General features: G+C 42.6%; 5 protein-coding genes across 10 annotated transcripts; 2 read left to right on the top strand and 3 right to left on the bottom strand.

Annotated features, from left to right (window-relative positions):
• Positions 1 to 57: 57 nt before the first annotated feature.
• Positions 58 to 517, bottom strand: LOC108098100 (SRA stem-loop-interacting RNA-binding protein, mitochondrial). Its single transcript, XM_017200810.2, has 2 exons — positions 415 to 517; positions 58 to 347 (listed from the first exon to the last, which is right to left on the bottom strand). Exon 2 carries the CDS (start codon positions 328 to 330, stop codon positions 58 to 60), a length of 273 nt encoding a protein of 90 aa, XP_017056299.1. The 5' UTR covers positions 331 to 347; positions 415 to 517.
• Positions 518 to 2,473: 1,956 nt separating this feature from the next.
• LOC108097983 (CTD nuclear envelope phosphatase 1 homolog) lies at positions 2,474 to 5,728 on the bottom strand. 2 transcript variants are annotated; one of them, XM_017200606.2, is made up of 4 exons: positions 4,842 to 5,728; positions 3,734 to 3,982; positions 3,485 to 3,667; positions 2,474 to 3,300 (listed from the first exon to the last, which is right to left on the bottom strand). In XM_017200606.2, exons 1-4 carry the CDS (start codon positions 4,938 to 4,940, stop codon positions 3,109 to 3,111), a joined length of 723 nt encoding a protein of 240 aa, XP_017056095.1. In that variant the 5' UTR covers positions 4,941 to 5,728; the 3' UTR covers positions 2,474 to 3,108. The 2 variants fall into 2 exon arrangements, with proteins under 2 accessions (XP_017056095.1, XP_017056094.1); XM_017200605.2 differs by having other exon boundaries at positions 3,734 to 3,991.
• Positions 5,729 to 5,818: 90 nt separating this feature from the next.
• LOC108097982 (pyridoxal-dependent decarboxylase domain-containing protein 1) lies at positions 5,819 to 9,662 on the top strand. The gene is made up of 6 exons (XM_017200604.2): positions 5,819 to 6,411; positions 6,549 to 7,694; positions 7,763 to 8,041; positions 8,098 to 8,613; positions 8,673 to 8,866; positions 8,926 to 9,662. Exons 1-6 carry the CDS (start codon positions 6,301 to 6,303, stop codon positions 9,269 to 9,271), a joined length of 2,592 nt encoding a protein of 863 aa, XP_017056093.1. The 5' UTR covers positions 5,819 to 6,300; the 3' UTR covers positions 9,272 to 9,662.
• Positions 9,663 to 10,558: 896 nt separating this feature from the next.
• On the bottom strand, positions 10,559 to 20,626 carry LOC108097981 (protein tweety). 5 transcript variants are annotated; one of them, XM_017200602.2, is made up of 8 exons: positions 20,604 to 20,626; positions 18,301 to 18,609; positions 17,396 to 17,881; positions 16,574 to 17,337; positions 16,269 to 16,438; positions 15,297 to 15,308; positions 14,276 to 15,215; positions 10,559 to 13,938 (listed from the first exon to the last, which is right to left on the bottom strand). In XM_017200602.2, the coding sequence occupies exons 2-8, from the start codon at positions 18,436 to 18,438 to the stop codon at positions 13,509 to 13,511; spliced, it is 2,940 nt and encodes a 979-aa protein (XP_017056091.1). In that variant the 5' UTR covers positions 18,439 to 18,609; positions 20,604 to 20,626; the 3' UTR covers positions 10,559 to 13,508. The 5 variants fall into 5 exon arrangements, with proteins under 5 accessions (XP_017056091.1, XP_017056088.1, XP_017056087.1 ...); XM_017200599.2 differs by lacking the exon at positions 20,604 to 20,626 and adding an exon at positions 20,180 to 20,253; XM_017200598.2 differs by lacking the exon at positions 20,604 to 20,626 and adding an exon at positions 19,992 to 20,243.
• Positions 20,627 to 20,994: 368 nt separating this feature from the next.
• LOC108098001 (protein flightless-1) lies at positions 20,995 to 26,300 on the top strand. The gene is made up of 4 exons (XM_017200637.2): positions 20,995 to 21,202; positions 21,381 to 24,535; positions 24,736 to 24,886; positions 24,957 to 26,300. The coding sequence occupies exons 1-4, from the start codon at positions 21,149 to 21,151 to the stop codon at positions 25,365 to 25,367; spliced, it is 3,771 nt and encodes a 1,256-aa protein (XP_017056126.1). The 5' UTR covers positions 20,995 to 21,148; the 3' UTR covers positions 25,368 to 26,300.
• The last annotated feature ends 839 nt before the right edge of the window (positions 26,301 to 27,139 follow it).

The raw sequence follows: 27,139 nt of genomic DNA on the forward strand, positions 1-27,139 counted from the left end.
AACGCTACTTAAATGGAGTTAAACTTAAAAACTAAATGACATTCGAACGTGGGGGATCTAGGATTTCTGTATGTTGAGGTAGTTTCCCTCTAGTATGTGCTTTTGTTCGTTCTCGATTTTCTCCAGCGCGGCCAAACTGTTGAAGCTAACAAAGCCGTAGCCCTTGGAGCAGCCCGTTCGCTTGTCAAAGATCACGTTGGCGGACACCACGCGTCCGAATTCTCGGAAGTAGCCGCGCAACTCCTGGTGGCCCACCGTCCACGGCAGATTGCCCACGAAAATGCGGTGCACTGATTTTCCTACTTTTGCTACAGCTGCGACGGTGGCCATGGATTCGGTTTTCCTATCTGGGAAGATTTATCAGTTTAATATGGCTTTGTATCGGAGGCCAAGGCAATCCGGACGACTCCTTACCAGTTGCGTTGCGTAAAAACTACGGCGCCTCTATTTCACGATAACTTGTTGTTGTTGTTTTCGAAAAAGCGGGCGTACATAACCTTAAACTAGGGTTGTTGATAATATATCAAAATATCAATATATCGATATTTTCTTTTTAAAATGATATATTTATATCGTAATTTTTTGTTTGCCTAAATATCGGAAAATCGATATATTTTTTTGATATTTTTTGATATTTTTGTCTTGGTTATTTTGAGTTCCAAAGCGACTTCAAGTGAACGAATTCGAGCGCAAAATAATATTTTCGCAAAATGCGCGCAAAAGAAGGAATGTACATATGTAATATGTGTGCGTATGGCCAGATTTCGTTGTCTATGTGTGCATATGTAACTTACGCACATACCACCGAAATTTGGCGCCAAACGCGCACACACACGTTGTTCACACATATATTAATTAGTTTTCATTCTTAGCTGTCCACGAACTTTGAAGGTATTATAAAAATAACGGAGAATTTCAAGAATGCTGAAGTAAGGATTGTTAATAACAAAAAAACGGTGCAAAATTTTCACTTTCCGCCAAAGGATTTCGAAGTCCGGACCGCACTTGTAAACAATTACCGGAACTTATTGTCTTTTTATTGTGGGCAGGAAATTTTTTTATTTAACACAAAAAATATCAAAAATATCAAATATATCGATATTTTTCGGTGATATTTAGAAATATTATTATCATATTATTTGATAAAAAAAATATCATCGATACGATATTTTTTAAAATTTCGACAACCCTACCTTAAACTGTCAGTTAACAGCACTTTGCGATACTCGACGTAAAAGTATTTCGGTTACGACACTATTTGAAACTCTGTTAGCAAGTATGTAAATAAATTCTGGATAATGCCGAAACGGGTGTCACTATGTGAAATTTGTCTGTTACTGTTATTTAACTACAAGTGGACGGCAGGGAATACATTTATAAGAAATTAAAAATCCTTCTATATAAACCCCTTTATAAGGCATCAAATATTCGGTGTTCGATCGCCAAAAGCTTCTTTCAATCATATTGCTTGCGCTTAACAGCACAATTCTTGATGTTAACATGTCTCGTTAAGCACCTTATTAACAGTCTGTAAACCAAACACTTTATGTTTAATTGAAGAAGCGCCAAATTTTAAAAGCAAATAAAAGAAAACACAATGTTTTGATTTTGCTTGATTTTGTTGTATTTTCTGTAATTCTTTTTCTGCTTTTGTGTTCCCTTTCTCATTTATTTCATTTACGTTTTAGTTTAACAAATTTGCTACAAACTACTTAAAATTAACAACATCGCATACACGCATTATTCTCCTTGCAATAAATAAACAAATAGTGATTGTTTCAAATTTACAATACGATAAAAAGAACAATTGGATAAGGGTGGGGTAAAAGGTTAGGGGCGTGTGCAAGCTTTTGTTGTTTAGTTAAGAGTGGTGTTTTTATGCTTTTGGAAATAACATTAACTATGGAAGCAGTTTTCATTTGTTACTCTCTCTCTCTCTCTCTTTCTCTCTCGTTTTTTTATTTTATAGCTGCTCTCCTGAATATCCTGTGATGCCTCGGATGATGTGCCACAATTTCTCAATTCTCAGACTAACTCGGTTCTCATATAATTAGTGATTTGGCTCTCTAAACTCCCTATATATATCTGTCCCAGTCTGCGGCTCGTCATTAATCTGATCTGATCAAATCCGATCAGAAATAACGCGATTTTTAATTCTCATTGCGACTTGGCTCGCCTTACAAAATAGAACTTTTGCCTTGCTTGCTTGTTGGTTGTTGTTTACTTTAATAGTAGTTCATAGTTGTTGGTTGTTGCTTAGTTGTAGATATATATATGTATAAATATATAACTCCCTCGAAAGACAAAAATCTTATCTTATAGAAAAGTGTTATGTTTGGTTTGCAAGCAATGAAACTCTTGAAAGATCTTCCGTCCGTTTAGTTTTGTACAGGAAACGAGGGCAGAACATATATAAGTCTATACAGAATCGGTTACATTTAGCAATTATTCATAATAATGATGTCCAGGAAAGTTTCGTAATCAACTAATTTGTATAATTATAAATATTTTGCTTCATCTCGCTATCTTCATAATAAACAAGTTCCGTTTTATAATAATTAATTGTAATCATGGTATAGAAAGTACAAGACTCTTGTTGTAAGTGGCCTTAGATTTAATTTATAATAATATGATATATATAACTTGACAAATTTGTTCTTAATGTTGTTACTTCACTTTCTGCTCATCTTCGCTTTCATATCTATACTGTGTTCAAGAGTTTTCATTTGATATTTTTTATCAAAATGCACACAAGAAAAACAAACAAAAAATATTCTCAAAAAAAAAATAATAAAAAATAGCTGGTCTACATATATGGACAAATATGCATTTATAATTAAATTGTTATAAAAACTGCAATCTTAATACACAAAAGGAAAATAAAACCATTGATTTCCAGATTTCCAAATCTCTTATCCACATTATCTATTCTCTGTTTCTCTTCACAACTTTTGAATGAATGGTAAATAATAAAAATGAAAAAAATTCGTTAATGTGTCACAGCACCACCATTTTGTTGTTAATTTCAGAAGGTATCATCCCCACATCGCTGGCTTAGGTTGCTCCTCCTAAATAGATAGACTACACTAGCGACAGGCGGCCCACCTGCTACCAGAGGCGGTGCAGGTGCAAGTTCCTCGACAGCACCGACCTCACGTCGTTCGTGAACCTCAGCGCATCCAGCATGGGCAGCAGCGACAGCAACGCCGTGTCCATTGGATCCGAGAACCAACTCTTAATAGGTATGGCATTGTTGGGGAAACAGCGATAGGCCCCCGGCGAATTGTCAATGATGAATATCTGAAAAAAGATATGTCCATTAGCCAGGGCACACATAAATTAAATAAATAAATTTCGCATTTTTTCTGTTTAAAAAATAATAGAAAAAATCTGTCTAAACTGTCAACGAAAGATAGCACTTTTTGTATTCTAAAAACTTTTAAAATTCTTTGTCAGCATTCGTTGCAATGTTTGTAAAACTTACCCTATTTAGGTCACTGCAGATAGCCGACAGGTCTTTGGTATAGGATCCGTAGTCGGGAGTGCAGTGTTGTCTGTAGTATCGTCTCCGGAGTATGTTCCGGCCATTATCCAGCTTGTCCGCCACCGCCGCTCCGTAAATCTCCATGCTGGCCGTGAATATTACAAGGTCGTACCACTGTGAGACCTGCGGAAAGTTAAAAAATATTTAAATTCAACCTCCAATTATAATAAAGTCGGTCAAAGAACTGACCACATCCAGAAAGTAGTCCACATGTGGTCGCTTGTGTACGAAGAAGCGCACTGGATTCCGATCGATGGTTACTTTCACGGTGAAATCGTGCGGCGTTCCCGGCTTTACCGTATTCCGAGGCATCGCATTGTGGTGGGAGTGGATGAGCGTTTCGTCCAGGTCCAAAACGAGGGTCTTTCGCTGCACCAGGCTCAAGCGGTGCCGCGAGACGGGTGACAGCGGGAAGAGTTCATATTTAACCGGTTGATACTGTATAAACTAAGGAAGTTAATACAATCAACGGAGCAGTACTTGGAAGGCATTCAACTTAGGGCTTTACTACGTTTCTAGACTCTAGGGTTATTGTGCAAGATAGTGTTAAAGGTGAGAGAGACCTCAAAACGGTGATTTTACTGCAGTTGGGTCTAACAAGTAATTTTGTATTATCATATTGAAAACAAACAAAAGGAAGCTACAATTTGCATCGAAAACTAAGAAAATCCCATTTAGATAAAAATTAAATGTTCGGGGCTAAAAAGATTGCGAACTAATAAAATAGGGGAAATAAAAGATCGGAGGTCGAAGGTCAGTGCTTCTTGCCGCGTCACGATTTCGGGCCAAAAATGCCGGCACAGTGAAAAACATTAAAGGTGGTCGATAAGGCAATTGAGTGTACTGCTCAGGCGGAAACCGGGGATCCGATGGAACGAACAAGCCCCATTAAACGTGCCGAAATAGTGATAAAATTTTCCACAGCTGTCACTGACTAAGAGGTTCACAATTGTAATATCTAAAAATTTGCATTACTTCCATTTATTATTATTTTTTAAGAAGGGGTCCACTACAAATAAGAAGCTAAAATAGAATTGTGTTGCAAGTTAAATAGCGAGGCGAAGTTATAGATATTACATGTTGTTTTTTTGTGCACCATAGCGAGTTTCAACTGTATCGTTGATAGTCTTATCACAGCGAGGGCTTTTATTATTGTGTAGTAGTAAGTACTTGTGTCGATTGCGGGAGCGGGTTGGCAATTTAGTTTCAGGGTTTCGAACGGGTAAAAATAAAATCTACTTTATTTCTATTTTTGTTTATTCCCTTTGCTTTTTGCAAATTTTGATTTTGTACTTACAGCTCGCACTTGGCGATTGAACATGAAACAGATGCATGTCCAGACTTTTGATAGCAACAACAAAAGCGCATGGAATTTCATTTGCAGCAGCGAAATCATTTGAAATCAATGAAATCTATGGTTCTTTTTGGGCGATTAATTCGATAAATCGGCCACGATCCGCGGTTGACCGCGGTGCGAGCGAGATGGAGCGAATTGCAACCGGCTAAAAAAGATTCTTTCTTCTTCTTGCCTTTCTTCCTTTTTAGATGTTACTTTGCCACCAATTGTTGTTGTTTTTGATAACGCGGTGGGCAACACACACGCACTCACCCGCACACAAACGCACGCGGGTGCGCTACACACACACACCCTCAAATAAAATCGATAACAAGGCTTCAGTTTTTTTTTTTGTGGAAAAAGAGTTCCTCTAGTTTTTCGCGGTCTTTTTTGGGGCTCCACTAATTATTTGTCGATTAGTTTTGCTGTCCCCTTTTTGTGGGGACGATTTATTTTCACCTTTTTTGCTTTTTATAGCTGGCGTCGGCTCTTCTTCTTTTTTGTTGTCTTGTAAGCGTGTGTGTGTGTGCGTTGTTTTTTAATTTTACTTTTCGGCAAAAGAGCGACAACAACAACAACAACTCACTATCGAAGCGATTGAGAATAAACTTTGTTTTTGGTTTTGAGCAAAACGGAACCAATTGATTGAGCTATAGCACTTTTGTCGGTTGGGAGATGCGTTTGCCTAAGAAGTCCGTTCTTGCCGTGGACCGTTCATAACTCTTTGGCGCTGCGGCGTTGCGTTTATTACATAAATACAGTTTGTCCGCGTTTCGTTTTTGTTTAATAAATTCCCACACTCATGCACACACATACACTCGACCTAGAGCTGGAATAGAAATTATCGAAAGACACAGACGGCAGGCAACATCGATATCTTCCTGCATCGATTATTTAAAAAAAAAACGAAATATGTACTTGCAAATTTTAAGTTTGACTCGCCGGATGTGGTTCTAGGAATATCACGGAATATGAAAAAAATGCATCGAAGAAATCATCGAAGAGAAAATATTCCTTATTATTGATTTGCAATATCATTCGCAGCGCAGACACAAACCTCGCCAATGACTTACGTTTTTGAAATAATAAATGAAAGCCGTAATATACATTTTATATTTATTGTTAATTGGAATAATTAAAATGGGCTGTTTTCCGCCAATTTATTAAAAATTTACCCGCGATTTAGTTCAACCACTAGAACCATCGGTCAAATATCGCACACCGTTCGCGGTAATTGTTGGCGGCCAGCGCAATGGTCCCATCATTCCACATCAGCCCCTCTCGCACACACACACGCCCGCACGCCCTCGCGCTCACACACCCGCACACACACACATACAGAGGCAGTGGACACGAAACGAAAACAATTATTTTGCATCGCAGTCGATAAGTTAAAAACGAACTAGAACGCATTGGAATCATGTCAGCGGCTGGCAGATCGGACGACGATCCCGGTCAGAATTCGGCTGTGGACCAAGAACCTGATCCGGGGCAATCGACGCCAGCAGTGGCCGAAATCGCCGCCTCCAGTGTGAGTGTTTCGTGTTTTTCGCCCCACTTCGTTTTTTTCTGTGTTCTTCTCTTTTTTTGCTGACGACGACGGAAGACACGTCAACTTCTTTAAGTTTGTTTACCTTTCGATTTTAACCGCCAAATATTCACCATTAGATACGATCGGGACTGGCCGAGCTAGAACTGCGATCCTCGCAAGTGCTACAGCGTTTGGAGAACGTAAAGGTGTCGTCGTCTTCGCCCGAGCATCCCAATCTCGACGAGAGTCCCGAAGGGGAGGGAGATGAAGATGATCCGACGGTGGCAGTGGCCAGCGGAGATCAGCGGCATAACCTTCTGCCCGCAGAGCATCGGGTGCCCTCCGATATCCTCAAGTCCTTGGAACAACTGGTCTCCTACACTGACAGCGACGACGATCCGGAGTTCCCACTGCCCGCGTTAGACGATGTCTCCCATTTGGCGCTCATCTCGCACAGCATTGTGGCATATCTGTCGCATCTGGATCGCCAGCAACTGCTGCGGGTCACGAATAGCATTTCCGGCGATGCCACCCGCTGGCTAGGCACGCTGTTCCACTTTGCCCATCCGGCGAGCAGCTTCCATGCGGACAATGCGGACGCCGTGTTGCGTACAGTGCGTCTCGCCATTGTGGCCAGGTGTCCGGGGTATTTGGAGGGCGGAATACCAGCTCTGGCTCAGCCCACGTTCTACATCTCGGAGAACACGACGCCGGTGAGGCTCCAGTACGCCTGTCGGCAGCTAGGCATTCCGCTGGAAGCGATTAAGGTCATACCCGAGCACAGTCAGTACGGAACTATGGATGTCACCCTGCTGCAGAAGCAAATCCAACTAGATGTGGGCAATAACAGGACGCCGCTGCTGGTCGTCGCCGACATTGGAGCCTCGCTGTGCGGCTATGTGGACAATCTGCTGCGGTTGCGGGACGTATGCAAGGCGCACAACATGTGGCTGCATGCCAGCGGTCATGGACTGGCTGCCTTGGTCTGCGCCCAGAATCAGGGCCACGTCGAGGAGGTGCTCCACTCAATGGCCCTGAATCTGGGAAGCTGGCTGGGCGTACCTAGTCTGCCGATTGTCCTCTTGCATCGTCCGCTGCTAAACAGCGCGCTGAGTGCCTTCGAATCCGATCCGATATTGTCGCGTCGCCTCAACGCCTTGTCCCTGTGGACCAGTCTTCAGGCTTTGGGCCGAAAGGCAATTGCCGAGCGCCTTCATGTGGCCTTCCAAACGTGCAGTATTCTCTTCGAGATTGCCTCCAAGTGCGAGGGCATCCGGGTGTTGGTGAGTTTAGGGTTTTTATATTTAAAAAGTTCTTAATTTACTTATGGTTCGTCCATCTTTTTTTGTAGAGCCACACGCCTGGAGCGCAGACCGGAGCCTCTTTGTCGGATATCATCCAAAGTCCCTTCGATATCCAGGCGCTTTTCGATGCCGCCGCCCCTGTGGTCGCCTATCAGTTCGATGGTAGCACTACCATTCCGCTGGGGGGCAGTGGCTCTTCTGCCGCCGTTGCCGCCGAGCGGGAATCGGCCGAAGGCCTGAAGCCGCTGGAGAAGATTAACAATGCTTCCTACTTCGACCGCCTCAATTCCTGGCTGGGTCAAATTCTCCAACGAGACTGTCCCAATGTGAGAGAAAATAATTATATATTTTTTTGAGTTAATGCAACGCCATCTGTTTTCAGTTTGATTTCGAGGTGATTGAACATCCGACGCACGGCAGCTGCATTCGTTACTGCCCTCTGGAATTGGGCTTGGGAGAACAGCCCCCGAGCTCCGAGAATCTAGAGAGCTTCGCCCAAAGTTTAGAAGCTCATGTGGACATCCTGCGGGCAACGATCAAGCACAAGGCGCGCTTCATCCATCTGGTTGAGCGCAGCGAGGTGCTGCGCCTCGTCCCGCTGCCGGAATGGGCGGGCATGGGCGGTGTGCGTTTTGTGCCCGAAGGCTGGGAGTCTCTGCTAACGGACCAGGCCAAAACGGAGCTAAACAAGCTCAACATCGATCTGGTGGAGGCTTTAAAGTCTACGGACAATGCCTTTTCCCTGGGCGAGGGCACCGATGGTCTGATTTGTGTGCGATTCGGAATGGTGACCCATGAAACGGAGGTCGAGGAGCTACTGGATCTGGTGGTCACGGTGGGCAAAAGTGTGCAGGAAAACTCGCGGGTATTAGACACCATGTCTGAGATTGTCAAAAAGGTTGGATAGTCTGTTGTTTGATTTATGCAGGTAATTTAAAATTTGTTTTTGTATCTTAGGGGATTGAGGCGGTGACTGCGGATCTGCAACGAGAGTCGGAGGAGAAGCTGTGGCAGGAGGGCATCCTGCGGCACGTGCCCGTGGTGGGTCGCGTCTTCAACTGGTGGTCACCGCCGGCCAAGGAGTCGGGCATCAAGGGGCGTAGCCTCAATCTCACCCAGGGTGTGGTTGAGAGCACAGAGAACATTTACAAGTAGGTCATAGGGAGCATCTATGTATTTAATCTATTTTATTAATTATTATTACTCAAAGGTACCACATGCAGATGACTGGAGCCACCGCTCATCAGTTGCCAGCGAATCGTTCGCCACCCACGCCCATGGTGCAGACTCCTGTGGGCGCCCCGTCGTCGCCGCCAGTCTTTCCCATAGTGGAACCCGTGCCCGGTAACGTATCCGCCTCCGGATCGGGGGAAGCCACGCCCGTTCAGCCGGCAGAAGTTACGGTATCGGGATCAGTTGTCGCAGGAGCGACACCGGCATCCCCGCCCACACAAAACCATGTGGATCATGCTCGCACTGTCAGCCAGAGCAGTGCCGCCTCCTCCAACGTTCCCGAACTCGTGGCCGCAAACAGTGCAATTAACAATAACAATTAACAAAACTTTAGTAATTCAAACATACCTATAGATGAACAGCAGAAAAAGCGGAAACTTTTAGATCAAGGCAGAGCCGGCAAAATGGATTTCAAAGTGGGAGAGGCCTTAAAAAGCAGCAATATCAAACAAGGCTTAACAAAAACACGTAGACAAAAACAATTAACATGAACAGATTACCATACACTTATATAGAAGGCTTCATTTTACCATCCCCTACTAAAAAAAAAAACACAAAACGAAAACAAAATAATTCCAAAGATGATTGTTTGCCTAAAATGATGATAACGCAAAATCCAATTTAATTGCTTTTATGTATTTATATATATATATTGCTATTCCTATGATCTTATGTATCTCTATATTATATATTATATTATTTTATTATACTTTATTCCCATTATTGTTGTTAATCAGAAAGAAAATGAGCGGAATTTCCCCCCTTTTCATTTGTAATTTTTTTGCAATATTTTACTTTTTATTTTTGTCTCTATTTGTAATTATTATTCAGATGCAAGTACCTTTGAGAGAGATAATATATAGGCAATTGTTCAATGTTCAATTGTGTGAAGCAATAAATTGCGCTATTCTTATTTGTTAAGAAGCTAAGTGACAAAAACTAAAGAAATTAAAAACAAAAAAAGTATATAATTAAATGACAAAAATATATTTATTATACAAATTGCTGCTAGAAGAAAACAAAATCTGCACAAAATATGATAAAAGAGAAAAAAAACTATACAAAATAAAATGTGAAATACTTTAGAAAGAGAAATCAAGTGTTATTCTTTACCCCGTTACGTTCGGTTGGATATATCTAATCTCTTCCCAGCATATTTGCTAATAATGTTATCTAAATTTGTTCCGCTCAAAGTTCTGATAAAGTTAACGTTAATTGGTGTAGAAACCAAACATTTGATAAATCCATGAGCTGATATTTTTACTTTTAAAATTGATAAGATGATTCCAACCCTGATTTGCAATGATTTCGGTGGCTCCCATTAAAAAACAATTTTTCTCCATCTAACTAATGCAATTAAATTTTATATTTTTATTTTTATTTAGTATTTTTGTTCGATTTTTTAGCGTTTTACTTTGCCGCTATTTGCTTTTGAAAGAAACTTCTCTTCGTTTCGCGGGAATCTCGGGTTTTTCATTTTCCGATTTCGATTTTTCGCATAAAATATTTTTTCATTCCAGAAATTTGGTTTCCCCGCCTTTCGGAACAATTCCAAAATTTGACGGGACTAAAGTGGTTTCTGGAACTCACTTATTTATTAGATTTTTGTATTTCGTACTTCTTACAAGATTCTGTAAACTGTTTTTACGCTTTATTATTATTTACTTTTTGTCGTTCATTTTATAATTTTACTCGTTTATTAATATGCCACTAAGCGCTTCGATTTATGTCTCTCTTCTTTACATTTTCTTTAACTATGCATACTATATATTTATATATATATATATGTTGTACAACTCGATCTTATCTTGCTTATTGCTGCTGCCGTTGAGCTATCGAAAAATTAGCAAATTTTGTTTTCAATCTCGTTCTGCCCATTTCTCAGCTTTTGTGTTTTTTGAGTTCGGCTGCTTTTGGTTTTGTTTTTTTTTTAGTGATTTTCTTTTATAATAACTACAACGCGTACGAAGACAACATTTAACACAGAAATATATTTACGAACTAATTGTGTTATATTTATATGTACGTGTAAATCGAGTTTCGATCTAGGCTCGAAACTTCCATTACGAAAACTCTGCTTCTCAAGGGGTTTCATTCGTGGGTTACCAAAGCGGTTTTGGGTACTGTTTATGGGGATTTTGTGGATCCTTAAAGGATTCAATTCAGTTTTGATGTTCTATTTTTTCTATGACCGCTTGAGAAGGTTTATTCGTTCTTATTGTGTATGTTTTTTATATAACTGGTAATTGTATAATAAGCGAATAAAAAACTTGATTAGTTTGTTCCTTTTTTCTTTACATCATCTTTACATATTTACTTTAAAAATGTCGCTTGTGTTTACGATTGAGTTAATTTCGATTTGAGTACCCGATTGCTAATATCTTACAATTGATCATTTCAATAAGAGTACGCTCTATAGTTAGGGTTTCGTTAATTGTATATTATGGCTAGATTGGTAAATGTTGAGAACTTTCGCTGTGTGGGCAGTGTTCGGGGTTCGGCTTAGTTGATTGGCCTCATCCATTAAAAGTTGGCCTCCGGAAATCCCGTCTAAAAATGCTTCGATTATTCTTGCTTTTGGGTTGCTGCTATATATAGTTGTCGATAGGCTTTAGTATCTTGTCTATAACTATTTTCTTTATAATATCTATTTGTGTATATATCGCGTGTATATATCTATATAACTTTTGTAGTTCGGTTTCTTCATTGTCGGTTGTGTTATGTTTTTCCTTTTTTGTTTTTTATTTTTTTTTTTTTTGATTGGGGGGAGGGGGCAGTATTTTGTGTTTGTTTCATATTGCTATCGTTTCCATGCCAAGTCGAATTTGAAGCTGGTGGTAAACAGCCAACCAACCTAAATCTCTCATCTATTTGGTTATTGTTGTTACGCTATTGCTATATGACTTTCGTTTAGCTAGTAAATATACAGTTAGCCCACTAAATATATCTACATATATCTTTATTAATGTTAAGGTTTAATAAATGCATTCCATGTTAAGCTTAGGTTAAATACACAATAAAATCGCGGGCTCAAATCCTTGATCGATTTAGCCCGCCAGTCCCGGACGACCCTGCATTTCCCAGGATCGTCCGCAGCACAACCCAGACCCAGGACAGAGTCGAGCACTTTGAACGAGGGATCCATCTGAATGGCTGTGGCTCGGGAAGCTGTGATCCATGAGGTCCTAACAACAGCAGTACGTGTATTTGGAGCGCTTCAAAAATTGTCCATTAACTAATGTAAGTTTGGCATATTCGAGGTCATATCGGTTCGATTTTCTTATAACATAAAATAAGGAATCCTTCGAAAACAATGGTTTTGCCCCACCATCATATTCGCTTTTGTAAAACATTTATTTTTGGAGTAGGTATAAATGCAATCAGTCAAGGAACTTAGGCCATTAAAAATGTTTAATAATAATTAATATTGTAAATGAATACTTAAAACCGCCATATGTGGGGAAAATAAAAAGGAACGCATGTGAATGCTCTTCAAAATTTGGAGTTTTGAGCAACTTCAATAATATTGGAATGACTAGAGTTTAGAATATCACAAATGCATATTACTATTGAAGAAATGTCATAAGAATTCGTAAGATTGTTAACCAAAAAAAAAAAATTTTTGTATATGAAAAATATGTCTATAATCTAAAGTTTTTCAGTTAATAATATATGATATTTAACGCCCGATTTTAAGCGAAACTATAAAACCATATAAGAACCTGCCACGCCTCATTGCCCATCCATTCAGTTCCCCTTGTCTTATTAAAATTGACTCCCGACAAGTGCCTAAAAAAATCTTTGCTAATGTTTCTACTACAGTTCGATTCTAGAACTTATGGCCTACAATCCGAATTCGATTTAAATTTTTTTGGTGGTTGGTTTTTAGGTTCATGTGTCGGTCTTTCGTTTCAAGTGTCGTTACTTTTCTTCACTTTTTTTTGGTTGTAGAGGACATACAATTTATATAAATACTTTTAAAGATTAATGTTGTATAATACAATAAGTTAGCCCCCATAAAATTGTTTCTTCTTTGACAATTTAGCGGTTTAAAATTGGTAAAAATATGCTATTATCAAAAAGGAATAACCGTGTCCTAAATGGATATATTCATATATATATATTTATATAAGTAATAGATCGCTGATATATGTTACATGTGTCCGAGTGTGTTTGTCTGTCTGTGCGTGTCTAGGTCTGTGTGTTTATATCCCTTTTCCTTTGAATGAATATAGTTCAGTGTATACTATGTACAAAAGTCGAAAAGCAGGATTTCGGTCTAGGATACGATTACGATTACGATACGATACGCTACGTTAAATGCAACAAATCAAGAAGGAACACTCGCCGCTCCAGCACTCCCAAGTCCCATTCCCTTTCCTTTGATATACATACATATACATACATATATATATATATATATATATATATATATATCCTACACGAAGAGTTCTAGGAAGACGTCCCCAATCCCCAGTGTCCTGCCCAATTCCTGTTATACTGTTTTGTTTCGCCTGCCCTTTCTGTTTTTCGGGTTTTTAGATTTAGCAATCCTCGATCTTACAGCTCCGTAACCGCATAGTTGCTTTCGTCGGTTATCGCTGGCGGTGGCGGTGGCAGATCATCATCGTCGTCCACCGCTCCGCCGGACCCGCCGGCCACGCCCCCACCGCCACCGCCATTGTGGAGGACCTTGCCATTGGCAGCCGGTCCAGGTCCCATTCGACCCTTTGTCGCCTCCGTTTGCGCCTCCAATGGCGGCGGTGGCAGCGAGGTGTCCTCGTTGGCGTTTCCTCCTCCCAATCCTCCAGCTCCTCCGCCCCCGGCGCCTCCTCCCACTCCACCGTTCTGGAGGCCAGATGGCACCCCACCGTTGGCCTCGCCCAGCGGCTGAGCGGCGGGCGGCGGCGGCGAGGTGGGCGTGCCAATGCGTGGCGGTGGAATCGCCTTCATCTGCGGCGGCAATTTCATCGGCGGACGCTGCAGAGTCCTGCGGGGAAGCACAAAAATAATTTAGTTCTTAATGCATTTACAATTTTTTAAATTTAACTGTCTATGGGTTAAGGTGCAAGCCGCTACAATTTGTTTATAAATTTTTAAATTTTCATATACCTACTTATTGAGACAAACAATAGAGAAACTTTTTCAAATCAATTTGTTAATATTAAGTAAATAAAAAACCACACAAATCATAAGCAATATATGGAAAATATTTAAAAAAAACGTCAACGTCAGGATTGAAGCTGAAACCCTAATGCAGCATTTGCAGAGCATCAACTTATTATCTTATTAATGTAATATACTACTTTGATTGTCATTATCATTACTTTGAGTAGTTTTGGTGGTGGGCCTGCTGGCGCTGCTCGTATATGGACTCCACCTTGGGCTGCTCCGCATCCTTGGGGATCTCCGGCAGCGGGCAATTGAGTATCGATGGCTTGTACTTGGGATCGAACTTGCCGCCCTGCCGCAAAGTGGAGCACTTGTAGATCTGCTTGTCCCGGTCATAAATGGCGCCATCCATGGTCGTGCTAATAGGTATGACATCCGAATCGTTTTGCTGTTGTTGCTGGTGATGTTGCTGCTGCTGCTGCTGCTGGTGATGTTGCTGTTGCTGATGCTGCTGGTGCTGCTGCTGCAGTTGCTGTTGGTGCTGCTGCGGCGACTTGAGCTGGTGCAACTGCTGCTGCTGCTGCGATGGCGGCGGTGGCTGCTGCTGTTGCTGCTGCTGATGCAAGCTGGGTGGATGCTGGTGGGCCGGTATTTGGGGTCCGCCCTGGCTATTCTGCCGCCGCATCGTGGCCAAATTCGATACGTATATGGAGCCCTGGCTGACAGCAACCAGCGGCTGGTATATCGAGTGCGGATTGCCATTGGCCGCCAGTTGGGGCGCCAAGTGGGCCGGGATCTGCTGGTAAATCTGACTCTGGCCCGGCCCCAAATGGTGCGGTCCATGGTGGGCCGCTGTCGTATAGGTGCCATATTGTTGGGCCTGCTGTTGATGGTAGATGGCGTGCTGATGCTGCACTGCAGCGGCGACGGCGGCGGCCGAATGCGAGTGCGGATGCTGGTGCGGATGGGGATGCGGATGCTGGTGCGGATGATGGCAATAGATGGGCTGCGGTCCTCCCAATTGCTGCTGTGCCTGCTGCTGCTGCTGCTGTTGCTGCTGTTGTGCCTGTTGCTGTTGCTGCTGTTGCTGTTGGGCGGCCTGCGTTGTCGGCGGCAAATTGGCGGCGGCGTTTGCTGCTGCTGCGACTGCTGCTGCTGCGGGGGGTGGCGACGGTTTTCAGTAAAAGTCATTCGCTTCCAATGTCTTGCATTGTTTGCTTAGGGTTGCATATTTACCATTATTGGGACCTACAAAAATGCACACACACACACAGAACGATTAGCAATAGGCGCGGGTTGGACGAAGGATGTGGAGTTGGATGCAGGATGCAGGATGCAGGATGCGGATGTAGGTTGCACGATTGCAGGTTTGCAGATTGTCGACGCAACGATGGTGTGGTTGGTGGTTATAATGTGGATCGTTGGATGGGCGCGGGCATTTCGCATGGAATGAGATTATATAGAAGAAAAACGTACATGATGAGAACAAATTGAGCGGCTAATTTTTTATGCTATCTGCCAGAATCTTTATTATAAAAACTTAAGATAATTACTAAATATTTGAACGTCATAAACTTTGATAAACCAGACCTCAAAAGAATGAATTCTATTAAACTTTAAAGCGGCCAAAAGGGACTTAAAAGTTTTAACTCATTTACGAAATTCCAGCTCAATTTGGTCTCCGGGTTTTATACACATATGGACACAAAGATTGATTATATATGCACACAAGCACTGAGAGAAAAACCGCCTTCAACAATATCAAAAAGCTTGTATTTAAATAAATAAAAGAAAACAAATATATAAAATATATTTAAAATGAAATGCTCATTTTATTGACTGCTCAAATTGAAAATGTCTTTTGATCTTAATCAGATATAAAATCATTAAAAACATAACAACAATAAAACCGAGGTAACAATAGGGGGGTCCAAAAAATTGTTTCATTTATTCAGCTTAGAAACCTAAAAAAAAAAAATTAAAGTTTTGGAAAATAAAAACAATATAATTGATAAATAATATAAATGATAAATAGTAAATAATATAAATGATAAATAATATAAATAATAAATAATATAAATAATAATGGCAATGAACTCTTGAGTTTACAGCGATTTTTGTCTTAGTGCAAAGTCAGATAGAGAAGTGGGCGTGTGGTCTTGAGTTTCGAATCGGAATGGGAGTGGGTGGTCCGGGCTCCCCACTTACCGGTCATGTGGGTGGGGCTGTGGTTGTGCGACGGCAGACGGCCGAGCGTGTGGGTGCCCATGGCGCGCATGTTCTGCTGGATGTGGGCGTGGGCCATCATCTCGTGCTGCTGCCGCTTGCTGGGATGCTGGAGCGTGTGGGAGCCACTGATCACCGGCGGACTGAAGTGCCTGCAAAGTCAGTTATGGCGCAAGAACAGAAGAGAAACGGGACGAGACAGAACAAAGAGAGAGAGAGAGAGAGATCGAGAGAATGGAAGCGGGAATCGGGCGGGACGGGTCGCGATAGGATCATCTAGAACATACCCATTATGATTGCGTGGCAATGTCCTGGCCGCATTCATCATCTGCTGGTGATTCTGTGGTGCCGGATGAGAAATATACGACGGTTCATCCACCTGGGCGTAATCGTTCCGCTTGCGTATATAGATCCAAGTATGCGAATCCACCCAAACCATAATGGTCAGCAAAATGGCCGCAATGAAGCTGGCTATCAGCATCAGAACCAATCCCAGTAGTCCTCCCTCGCAAAGTCCACGGGCGGCGGCCAAAAAGTTATGATGCACCGCCTTGCAGTCCACAAGTGCCGTCAATTGGGTCAGCAATCTCTCACTGCTATTCAAATCCGCATTCACAGCACCCAACTTCGGTTGCAAGCCCGATGACTTGAAGAGCACCAGTGATATCTTCATAACCGTGGCCATGGCGCTGCGGGCATTGTTCAACGAATTCTGTGATTCCCTCAGTCGCTGGGTAAACGGATTCGTGTGTCCCGGCTCACATTGGGTGTAGTGCAACAGGACATTGGTGGGCAGGTCTCGGGGTGCAGCAGATACCAGAAAATCCGCTGGTGAGATGCACAGATCGCCGACAGCCACCGAGGAGGAGAGATAGAGACCGGACATCAGCCAGGAACCAGTGACGGCCAGTAGGCCGCAGACGCTGAACAGGATGAGGGCGCAGCGTGAGTGCCGGGCCACGCCCACAAGAAGTACAGCGCACAGGACAAGAAGCAATGCCAAAGTGGCCACCGTGCCCGGCCAACGAATCAGTTCCCATTGGTCGCCGCGCTAAAGTTTAAAGCATTCAATAGGTTAGATAAAAATTCAAAATTCGAAATATACATACCGTCAAAAAGTGCGTCATGGAGATGCCCATCAGGGGTCGACGGATGTCACTGGCCGCATTTGTGGCCAAGGTAACATTTCCCTGGACAATATTGAGCGATACAAAGAGTTTCGAGAGAGCCGTTTGATTCGACACCGGCTGATCGAATATATCCGCCAGTTCCACCAATTGTGGGCGAATTCGATTCGTTAGCGTATTTTCCAGGATGTGCGTCTGGTTCCGGATGGTTGTGACCAGGTTGTCCACCTTTCTGCCGGCCGTTAGCACTTCGAGCAGACCGTTGTGCAGATCATCGTTGCCATACAATCCCAATCCAATTGCCGCACAACACATGACCGTAACGATGGACAGGGCAACCTTCAGGCTGGTGATCGAGTGGGCTGGCCGGGGCTTCCGGTCGCAGCAGCGGGTCATCAGATAGAAGAGCAGTCCCAGCAGCGAGACGATCAGCAGAGCTGCCGGAACTGAACCCAAAATGCCAAGACTCTACAGGTGTAAATCAAGAGAAATGGAAAATATTGATTAAGAAAGGTATTAACAGATTGACTTAAAGACTTTATAATTTTAAACACAGTTTAACCCTATGCTTTAATAATTAATTATGCTTATGCCTATGCTTTAACTATAATTAAATATGAGACAGAATCAAATTACATATATTGAATCGGATTAAAAATAAGAAAGTTATGAGTTTAGAAGTGTTGAAAACTTGGAAATTAAGGAAAATCGACCCAGAAATAAAAAATAAATTAGTGATGCAGATTGTTGGGGAATTAAACTACGAATTAAAACAGCTATGCCACTTAAAAGTCGTAGACAAATTAAAAAAGTTACGGGAAGTCTAGAGGATTTAAAATTTTTACAGGAAGTGAAGGAACTGGACTGGTCATATAGGGTCTACCCACCTCCAAGTAGATTTCATCGTTGGGCCGGAACGTGCTGTTGATCTTGTGGAACGTGATGTTGTAGTGGGGCAGGGCGTGAAGTAGCTTCGCTATCACCGGCACCTTGTATTGGTCCGTGAACTCGTGATAGTCGCCCATCCTGGCCTGCTGTCCTCCGCTTTCCCCTTTTCTAGACTCTGTGTGCCTGCTCTTCCTGTCCTTTGTTGCTCCAGGCGGTTTTTCTGTTCCTTGTACTACTGGGTTTTCCTGCTACGTGCTCACGGGCCTGAGTTTCCTAACCTCTTGACACCGAATCCAAATTGCCGAGCACTGTAGAAGGGGTTAAGTAAGCGGGGGAGAAAAGGATATTTAGTAACCAGAAGTGTACATTTCTTAATTAATTTGTGGTCTACCAGGCGAAAAAAAACTCGTTTAATATTTATTATATCGAGACCTTTGAAATGTTAAAGTACCGAAAGTATTTGGCACTGTTGAATTCACTAGCTTTGTGCAAGCAAATCAAATTTTTTTAGCAAAGTACTTATTAGTTTGATTTTACTTTTAACTCTACAGATAACGATTTGACCTTTTGAAATCTGACATTTTTAGCAGATTAAATTTAAAGAGAGAGAACCGACATACATACATATGTACATATGCAAATTCTCACGCACGGCTAAATAATATTTAATATGGGTTGCATGCTATATTACGTTTTAGAGAAGCATATTGATTATTGTTTTACAGTAGGGCTTGCTCATCTTATTACTTGTTTTATCTCATTTTAACATAAATGAATGCAATAACGTTTTCCACCCTTAAATTCATTGACTGGGCGAATTATAGACCCGCTTAAAAATATGCAAAATAAACTGTATAATTCTGCTTCTTCTTTCTCTATAGGGATCTGGGATTGCGATAGCGATTTTAACCCCACTTTCTGGGACACTCGAAATAACGACTCCTGCATGTACACATACATACACACACGCATACAAATGTGGGCGTGGGGGCGTGCATGCGTGGGCATGGCCTTAATTGCTCAATAAGTAGGTTGCCTCCACTTGCGGGCGTTTTTAATTAAACAACATTCAGGGATTGCCGGTTAATTTAGTTTGCCTTTAGTTTGGTACGCTTAAAAGATTTTGCAACACGAACAAGGGTGTGTTTTTTTTTCTTTTTTAATTCACTTTTGCATGATTTTGATTGAGGACGAACGATGCTGCCCAGCGCAATAGCAATTTTGTTCACTTGTCTTCCTCTTCCTGCTTTTGTTCAGTGCAGCAACAACAACAACGGGTGCGAGCGCGAGTAACGGTAACGCGGCTGCGCGTGCGTTTGTATATCTATTGATTAAAAGTTCGCTCTGCTTTTGCTTATGCTTCCTCTTCCTTATCCTTATTCCTTTTCGGCAGTTCTCTCGTAATTGCTGCGCCCACTTTCCGTTGCCCCGCCCCCTTGCTTTTGGCCCACTCCTTATTTTTTGCCCACACACCCGCACACACGAACTGCAAAATGCGTTTGCAATACAACTACTAATGCAACAATAACACACACATTCGTACGACAACGGTTTTAATTAAATTCGCAAGCTATTTCGGCACCAATATTAATAAAGAACGTTAAAATTAAAGCACTCCCTTTTTCGGGGTACACAATTTTCCACAACAAACAAAGCCCAAAAGTCACTCGGCAAAATTCAAAATTATTACTTTTTGCTGCACTTTTTTCGGTTGACAGACTTTGGCCTTTTCCCATAAATTTGACTACTTCTCTTTTGATTTGGACACACGCGTCTCTTTCTAAATGCAATTAGTTTGTAATGTTTTCGGGTTGAGCTTGATTTGATTTTTGTTTTTGCAATTTATGAGAAAAGGCAACACAACACACGAGCGAGGACCTTCACATTCCGAAGACTGGGCAAAGTATGAAAATTTCGTGTCGTTCAATTTGGTCACACCCTCTGGATAATGCTCACGATGTTGCTGTTTTTCACAGGACGAAAAGGTCCTTTCGAAAAACCGAACTCTTAGCAGTGTGACCGCCTAAAGCCAGCTTACATACACCAAAGGATTCCAAAAAATGACTAAACATGTTTTTGTAATATTGAAGATATTACATAATCAAGATTGAGACACTGAAATTGATTTGCTTCAAGGTTGTCTTTGACACATTTGTTTTAAGTTTATATAAAAGTAGTTCAAAGTCATTAAAGTATATGGACAAAGCACTTTTCTATTTTCTTTATAAAAAAAAGAACGCTTCAACGTAACGGTTTGTTCCTAGTTAGCAGAATAATTATAGTTCACAGAAATTTCAGTTACTTTTAAAGTCGTTTCAGAAGTTTAAATTAAATGTCTTAATATTCGAAGGTCACACTAAATTTGCAATCTGAATTCGCACAGTGGTGGCTAAGAAGTTAGCAGCCGAGTAAAAAATAAATATATATTATAAAAAAAAATGTAAACTGTATGTTTAAAACAAAACAAAAATGGAATTGCATTAAAAAATTTTTTTTTTGCAATAAAGCCGAAAAAAGTTAACTTTCCGTTACAGAAACTCTAAGAGAGCTTTTCAACAAGACCTAAAAAAAGAGCTGCGAGTATACATTCCGTAATTCTCAACACTCCAGTGCTGGCTAACGCAGAGCCGTTCGGCGGTTAAGTACTTAATGTGACCAGATCACCGTGCTGCATAGAAAGGTGCGACCAGAAGTCACAACGTTTGCATGGTTGATCAGCGGACGGTCACCAGCTACTCCTCTTTTTTAGTAGTGCAAAAAAAAACAAAATAAAGAAGAAGAAACGAAAAACAGGGCCAGCAGCTTGAGCCCAAATATATAACAAATATAACATTTTATGTGGTCAAAATGAGCGTGCTGCCGTTCGTGCGCGGTGTGGACTTTACGAAAAATGATTTCAGCGTAAGTACAAACCATAAAACCAGCCCGCACTGTTGTTGTTTTTCGGGGGTTCTAAAAAAAAAACGAAAAAAATAAGCAAGAAACAGGTCACCACCGTAAAGCACACACCGAAAAACCTGGGCATTAGTCATAAGTCAGAGTGAAGATAATCCTCAAAATATGAAATATTGCATTCCAGGCAACATTCCCCAGCTCCATGCGGCAGATGTCGCGGGTGCAGTGGCTCACGCTGGATCGCACGCAGCTGGCGGAGATTCCCGAGGAGCTGGGTCACCTACAGAAGTTGGAGCATCTGTCGCTGAACCACAATCGCCTGGAGAAGATCTTCGGCGAGTTGACGGAGCTAACTTGCCTGCGTTCCCTCGATTTGCGGCACAATCAGCTCAAAAACAGTGGGATACCGCCAGAATTGTTTCACCTGGAGGAGCTGACCACCCTGGACCTGTCGCACAACAAACTGAAGGAGGTACCAGAAGGCTTAGAGCGGGCCAAAAACCTGATTGTGCTTAACCTGAGCAACAATCAGATCGAGAGCATACCCACGCCATTGTTCATCCACCTCACGGATCTGCTCTTCCTGGATCTCTCGCACAATCGATTAGAGACACTGCCGCCGCAGACGCGACGTCTGATTAATCTAAAGACCCTGGATCTATCGCACAATCCGCTGGAGCTTTTCCAATTGCGCCAGCTGCCCTCGCTTCAGAGCCTTGAGGTCCTTAAGATGAGCGGCACGCAGCGCACGCTTCTTAACTTCCCCACCAGTTTGGACAGCTTGGCTAATCTCTGTGAGCTGGACCTGTCGCACAATTCGCTGCCTAAGCTGCCCGACTGCGTCTATAATGTGGTCACCTTGGTGCGGCTAAATCTTAGCGACAACGAGCTTAGCGAACTAAGTGCCGGAGTGGAGCTGTGGCAACGTTTGGAGTCATTGAATTTGTCGCGAAATCAACTGGTTACCCTGCCCGCTGCTCTCTGCAAACTGCCCAAGCTGCGGCGATTGTTGGTGAACGACAATAAGCTTAATTTCGAGGGCATTCCTTCGGGCATTGGGAAACTAGGTGCTTTGGAGGTCTTCTCGGCGGCGAACAACCTGCTGGAAATGGTGCCCGAGGGACTCTGCCGATGCGGTGCTCTCAAGCAGCTCAATCTAAGCTGTAATCGGTTGATCACCCTGCCCGATGCTATTCACCTTCTCGAGGGTCTGGATCAGTTGGATTTGCGCAACAATCCGGACCTAGTGATGCCGCCCAAGCCAAGTGAAGCGAGTAAAGCCACCAGCCTGGAGTTCTACAACATAGATTTTAGTCTTCAAACCCAGCTGAGGTTAGCTGGGGCTTCAGTGCCGCCTTCAATGCCAGCATCGTCGACGCCTAAGGACTCGACGGCAAGAAAGATCCGCTTAAGGCGTGGTCCTCGCAGCGAAGGTGATCAGGATGCGGCCAAGGTGCTGAAGGGCATGAAGGACGTGGCCAAGGACAAGGACAACGAGGCCGGTGCCCTGCCCGATGACGGAAAACCAGAGTCGCTGAAACCAAAGCGGTGGGACGAGTCGCTGGAAAAGCCGCAACTGGACTACTCCAAGTTCTTCGAGAAGGACGATGGCCAGCTGCCGGGCTTGACCATTTGGGAGATAGAGAACTTCTTGCCCAACAAAATCGAAGAGGTGGTGCATGGCAAATTCTACGAGGGCGACTGCTATATCGTTCTCAAGACCAAGTTCGATGACCTCGGCCTACTCGACTGGGAGATATACTTTTGGATTGGGAACGAGGCCACGCTGGACAAACGAGCTTGCGCTGCCATTCATGCAGTCAACCTGCGCAACTTTTTGGGCGCCCGATGTCGTACGGTTCGCGAGGAACAGGGCGATGAGTCCGAGGAGTTTCTGGCCCTCTTCGAAACGGAAGTCATCTACATCGAGGGCGGTCGCACGGCCACCGGATTCTATACCATTGAGGAGATGATACATATCACCAGATTGTATTTAGTGCATGCCTATGGTGCCACAATTCATCTGGAGCCTGTGGCTCCGGCCGTTACCTCCCTGGATCCCCGGCACGCCTTCGTCCTGGATTTGGGCACACACATATACATTTGGCTGGGCGAGCGATCGAAGAACACGCTGAACTCCAAGGCCAGATTGATGGCGGAGAAGATTAGTAAAACGGAGCGAAAGAACAAGTGCGAGATCCAATTGGAACGGCAGGGAGAAGAGAGCCCGGAGTTCTGGCAGGGACTGGACATGACGCCAGAGGAAGGCGCCGCCGCAGAGCCACCAAAGGAGCACGTTCCAGAGGACTTTCAGCCGGTGCAGCCACGCCTTTACCAGGTGCAACTGGGCATGGGATATCTGGAGCTGCCGCAAGTGGAGTTACCTGAACAGAAACTTTGCCACACCCTGCTGAACAGCAAGCATGTCTACATACTCGACTGCTATACGGATCTATTCGTTTGGTTTGGCAAGAAGTCGACTCGGTTGGTGCGAGCAGCCGCTGTTAAGTTGAGTCGAGAGCTCTTCAACATGATGGATCGGCCGGATTATGCGCTGGTGATGCGTGTGCCCGAGGGCAATGAAATGCAGATCTTCCGCACCAAGTTCGCCGGCTGGGATGAGGTGATGGCCGTGGACTTCACACGGACAGCGAAGTCGGTGGCCAAGACGGGGGCAAATCTCACCCAGTGGGCCAGGCAGCAGGAGACCCGCACGGACCTGGCCGCTCTTTTCATGCCCCGTCAGTCGGCGATGCCGTTGGCAGAGGCAGAGCAGTTGGAGGAGGAGTGGAACTACGATCTGGAGATGATGGAGGCCTTTGTACTGGAGAACAAAAAGTTTGTCCGGCTGCCGGAGGAGGAATTGGGACGCTTTTACACCGGTGAATGTTACGTCTTTCTCTGCCGCTATTGCATACCCATCGAGGAGCCTGAGAATGGCCCAGAAGATGGTGCTAACCCGCTTGCAGACGACAGTAAATCCAGCGCCAACAATCAGCCTGAAGACGAGATCCAGTGCGTCGTTTACTTCTGGCAGGGACGCAATGCCGGCAACATGGGTTGGCTCACGTTCACCTTTACACTGCAAAAGAAATTCAAGGCGATGTTCGGCGAGGAACTGGAGGTGGTGCGAATCTTCCAGCAGCAGGAGAACCTTAAGTTCATGTCGCACTTTAAGCGGAAGTTCATCATTCACTCCGGCAAGCGAAAGGACAAGGCGCTCACGGCGAAGGGCAAGGCGCCAGTCGAGTTCTTCCACCTGCGATCGAATGGCGGTGCACTGACCACGCGCCTTATACAAATCAATCCGGATGCAGTGCATCTGAACTCAGCCTTCTGGTGAGTAACGTAACTTCACCTTATCACTTTATCGTCAACATCGTGCTTAATGCTTTCTTGTCTTATCATTGTTTGAAAATCCTTGAAGATTATGAGATATGTCAAAGTCTTACTGCTAAAAGATAAATCTAAATTTGTTTTGTAGTCTTTTGAACAAGTAAAATCTTTTGAATTATATAATTACATAAATATCTATTTAGCTATATACTTCATGTGCCATTTGAAACGGAGGACGAATCGCAATCGGGGATTGTATATGTGTGGATAGGTAGCAAGTCCTGCAACGAGGAGGCTAAACTGGTCCAGGAAATTGCCGAACAGATGTTCAACTCGCCCTGGGTGAGCCTGCAGGTGGGTTTTAAACTTATACAATTTGATTACTTTTACATTACCGTTTAAATTACCGCTCACGTTTTCACAGATTCTCAACGAGGGCGACGAGCCGGAGAACTTCTTCTGGGTGGCGCTGGGCGGCCGCAAGCCTTACGACACGGACGCAGAGTATATGGACTATACGCGGCTATTCCGTTGCTCCAACGAGCGCGGCTACTACACGGTGGCCGAGAAGTGCGCCGACTTCTGCCAGGACGATTTGGCCGACGACGACATCATGATTCTGGACAACGGCGAGCACGTCTTCCTGTGGATGGGGCCGCGTTGCAGCGAGGTGGAGGTGAAGCTGGCCTACAAGTCCGCCCAGGTGTACATTCAGCACATGCGGATCAAGCAGCCGGAGAGGCCGAGGAAGCTCTTCCTCACGATGAAAAACAAGGAGTCGCGCCGGTTTACCAAGTGCTTCCACGGCTGGAGCGCCTTCAAGGTGTATTTATAATTTTAGGCAACTAAAGGAGCATCGTCGAGGGGTTCCTTTTCAAATTTGCACAATTTATGCACAGCCCTCAGGGTGTTAATTTAGTTTTTTTTTTGTTTTTTAAATCAAAAAGACCGCCTTTAAGGTGTACGTTTAACTTTTATAACTCGCAGAAGCACCTTTAGGGCGTTAATTTATTTTTATAAATGAAGTGATCGTCTTTAGGGTGTGTGTTAAATTTTACAAAAAGCTTAAAAACGCTTTCAGGGTGTGCATTTAATTGTAGGAAATTTAGGAAGCGCCTTTTAGATGTTTATTTAGTCTTATAAAATGCATAGAAGCACCTTAGAGGTGTTAACTTTATTTTAACAAGTTAGAGGAGCCCCGCGAGGTGTTAAATTATGTTAAAGAATTAAAGTAGACATCAGGTGGGTGGCTCGCGGGGAAGGGGTTTGGACAGCTGCCGTGACAGAGCAGCTGCCCACAACACATGACAAAGCTGAATCGTATCAAAAACGAAACAAAAACGAACGGAAACAACAAAAACAAAATAACCATCAGATCGTAACAAGAACATGTTTGTACTTTTATAAAATGTATTTAATTGTTTTGTATAATTAATTTAAATTTTTTTATTAGCTCACTTGCTCCCGCCCTTAACTAATTAGCTAACAACTCCAACAACGCCAAGTATTCGCCCACTCTTTACGAGAAAACCTAATGAATATATATAATGCAAATATATATATATATATATATACATACCTACAAATACGCAATATTTATATACGCTGAGCTGAAAGGATTACTCCTTGTGCTAGTCCTTTTAAAATGTTAACCTACTTAAAGCTAGCCTGTAATAAAATCGAAAGAAAACCTAAAACTAATTGTACAAATGCCACGTATTTATTTTATTTTTATTAATCCCCTGAATAAACATTTAGAAAAATTGCAGTTTGTATGTGTTTCCGGTTAAAAGATTTAATGGTCTTCTATTCCACTCTGTCTCATTTTTATTTTATTTATAAAAAAAAAATATTTAAACTTTTAAACCAATTTTAAAACAGTAACTTTTTAAAAAGCGTGCGCCTCAAAATTTCCATTATTGGGCTAAAAAGTTATTTTATTTTAAAAATCGAAAAAAGTAAATAAACTAATAAAGCAGTTTGTTAAAAAAATAAAGCTATAAACTTTTAGACGTATGTCGCTTAAAAATCGGATATAATTTCAAAAATGTATGGGTGCTTATTGATCACTTTTCTGCCCGTTTTCGAAATTTTTCATAGGGGAAATATAAAAATTCCGAAAAATTAAAAAAAAAAAAAACCAATAATGTTATAATGCAGAACGTAGAGAATTAAACAATAAACTTTTAGAGGTATGCCATTCCAAAATCGGGAGTGCTAAATGTTGGTTACTTTTCTGGAAGCCCGTTTTTTTTTTAAATTTTTGACAGGTTTTAGGTTATAAAAATGGCGAAAAATCGACACAATAATTAAAAATTAACTTATGATGCAGTTCGTTAGGGAATTAAACTACAAACGAGGTATGCCACTTCAAATATAAATTAAAAAAGTTATGGGAGTGCTGGATTTTGGTCACTTTTCTGCAAACCTGTTTTCGAATTTTTTTATAAGGGGTAGGTTATAAAAATGGCGAAAAATCTACCAACGAACCAATAAATAATTAACAAATGATGTAGTTTTATAAAGTATCAGTCTACAATCTTTTGAAGGGATATGAATAACATTTGGATTTCAACTAATGAAGTTATGGACCTCGATGTTACCATA

Source organism: Drosophila ficusphila, unplaced genomic scaffold (assembly GCF_018152265.1).
Source record: "Drosophila ficusphila isolate 14025-0441.05 unplaced genomic scaffold, ASM1815226v1 contig_197, whole genome shotgun sequence".
NCBI lineage: Eukaryota > Metazoa > Arthropoda > Insecta > Diptera > Drosophilidae > Drosophila > Drosophila ficusphila.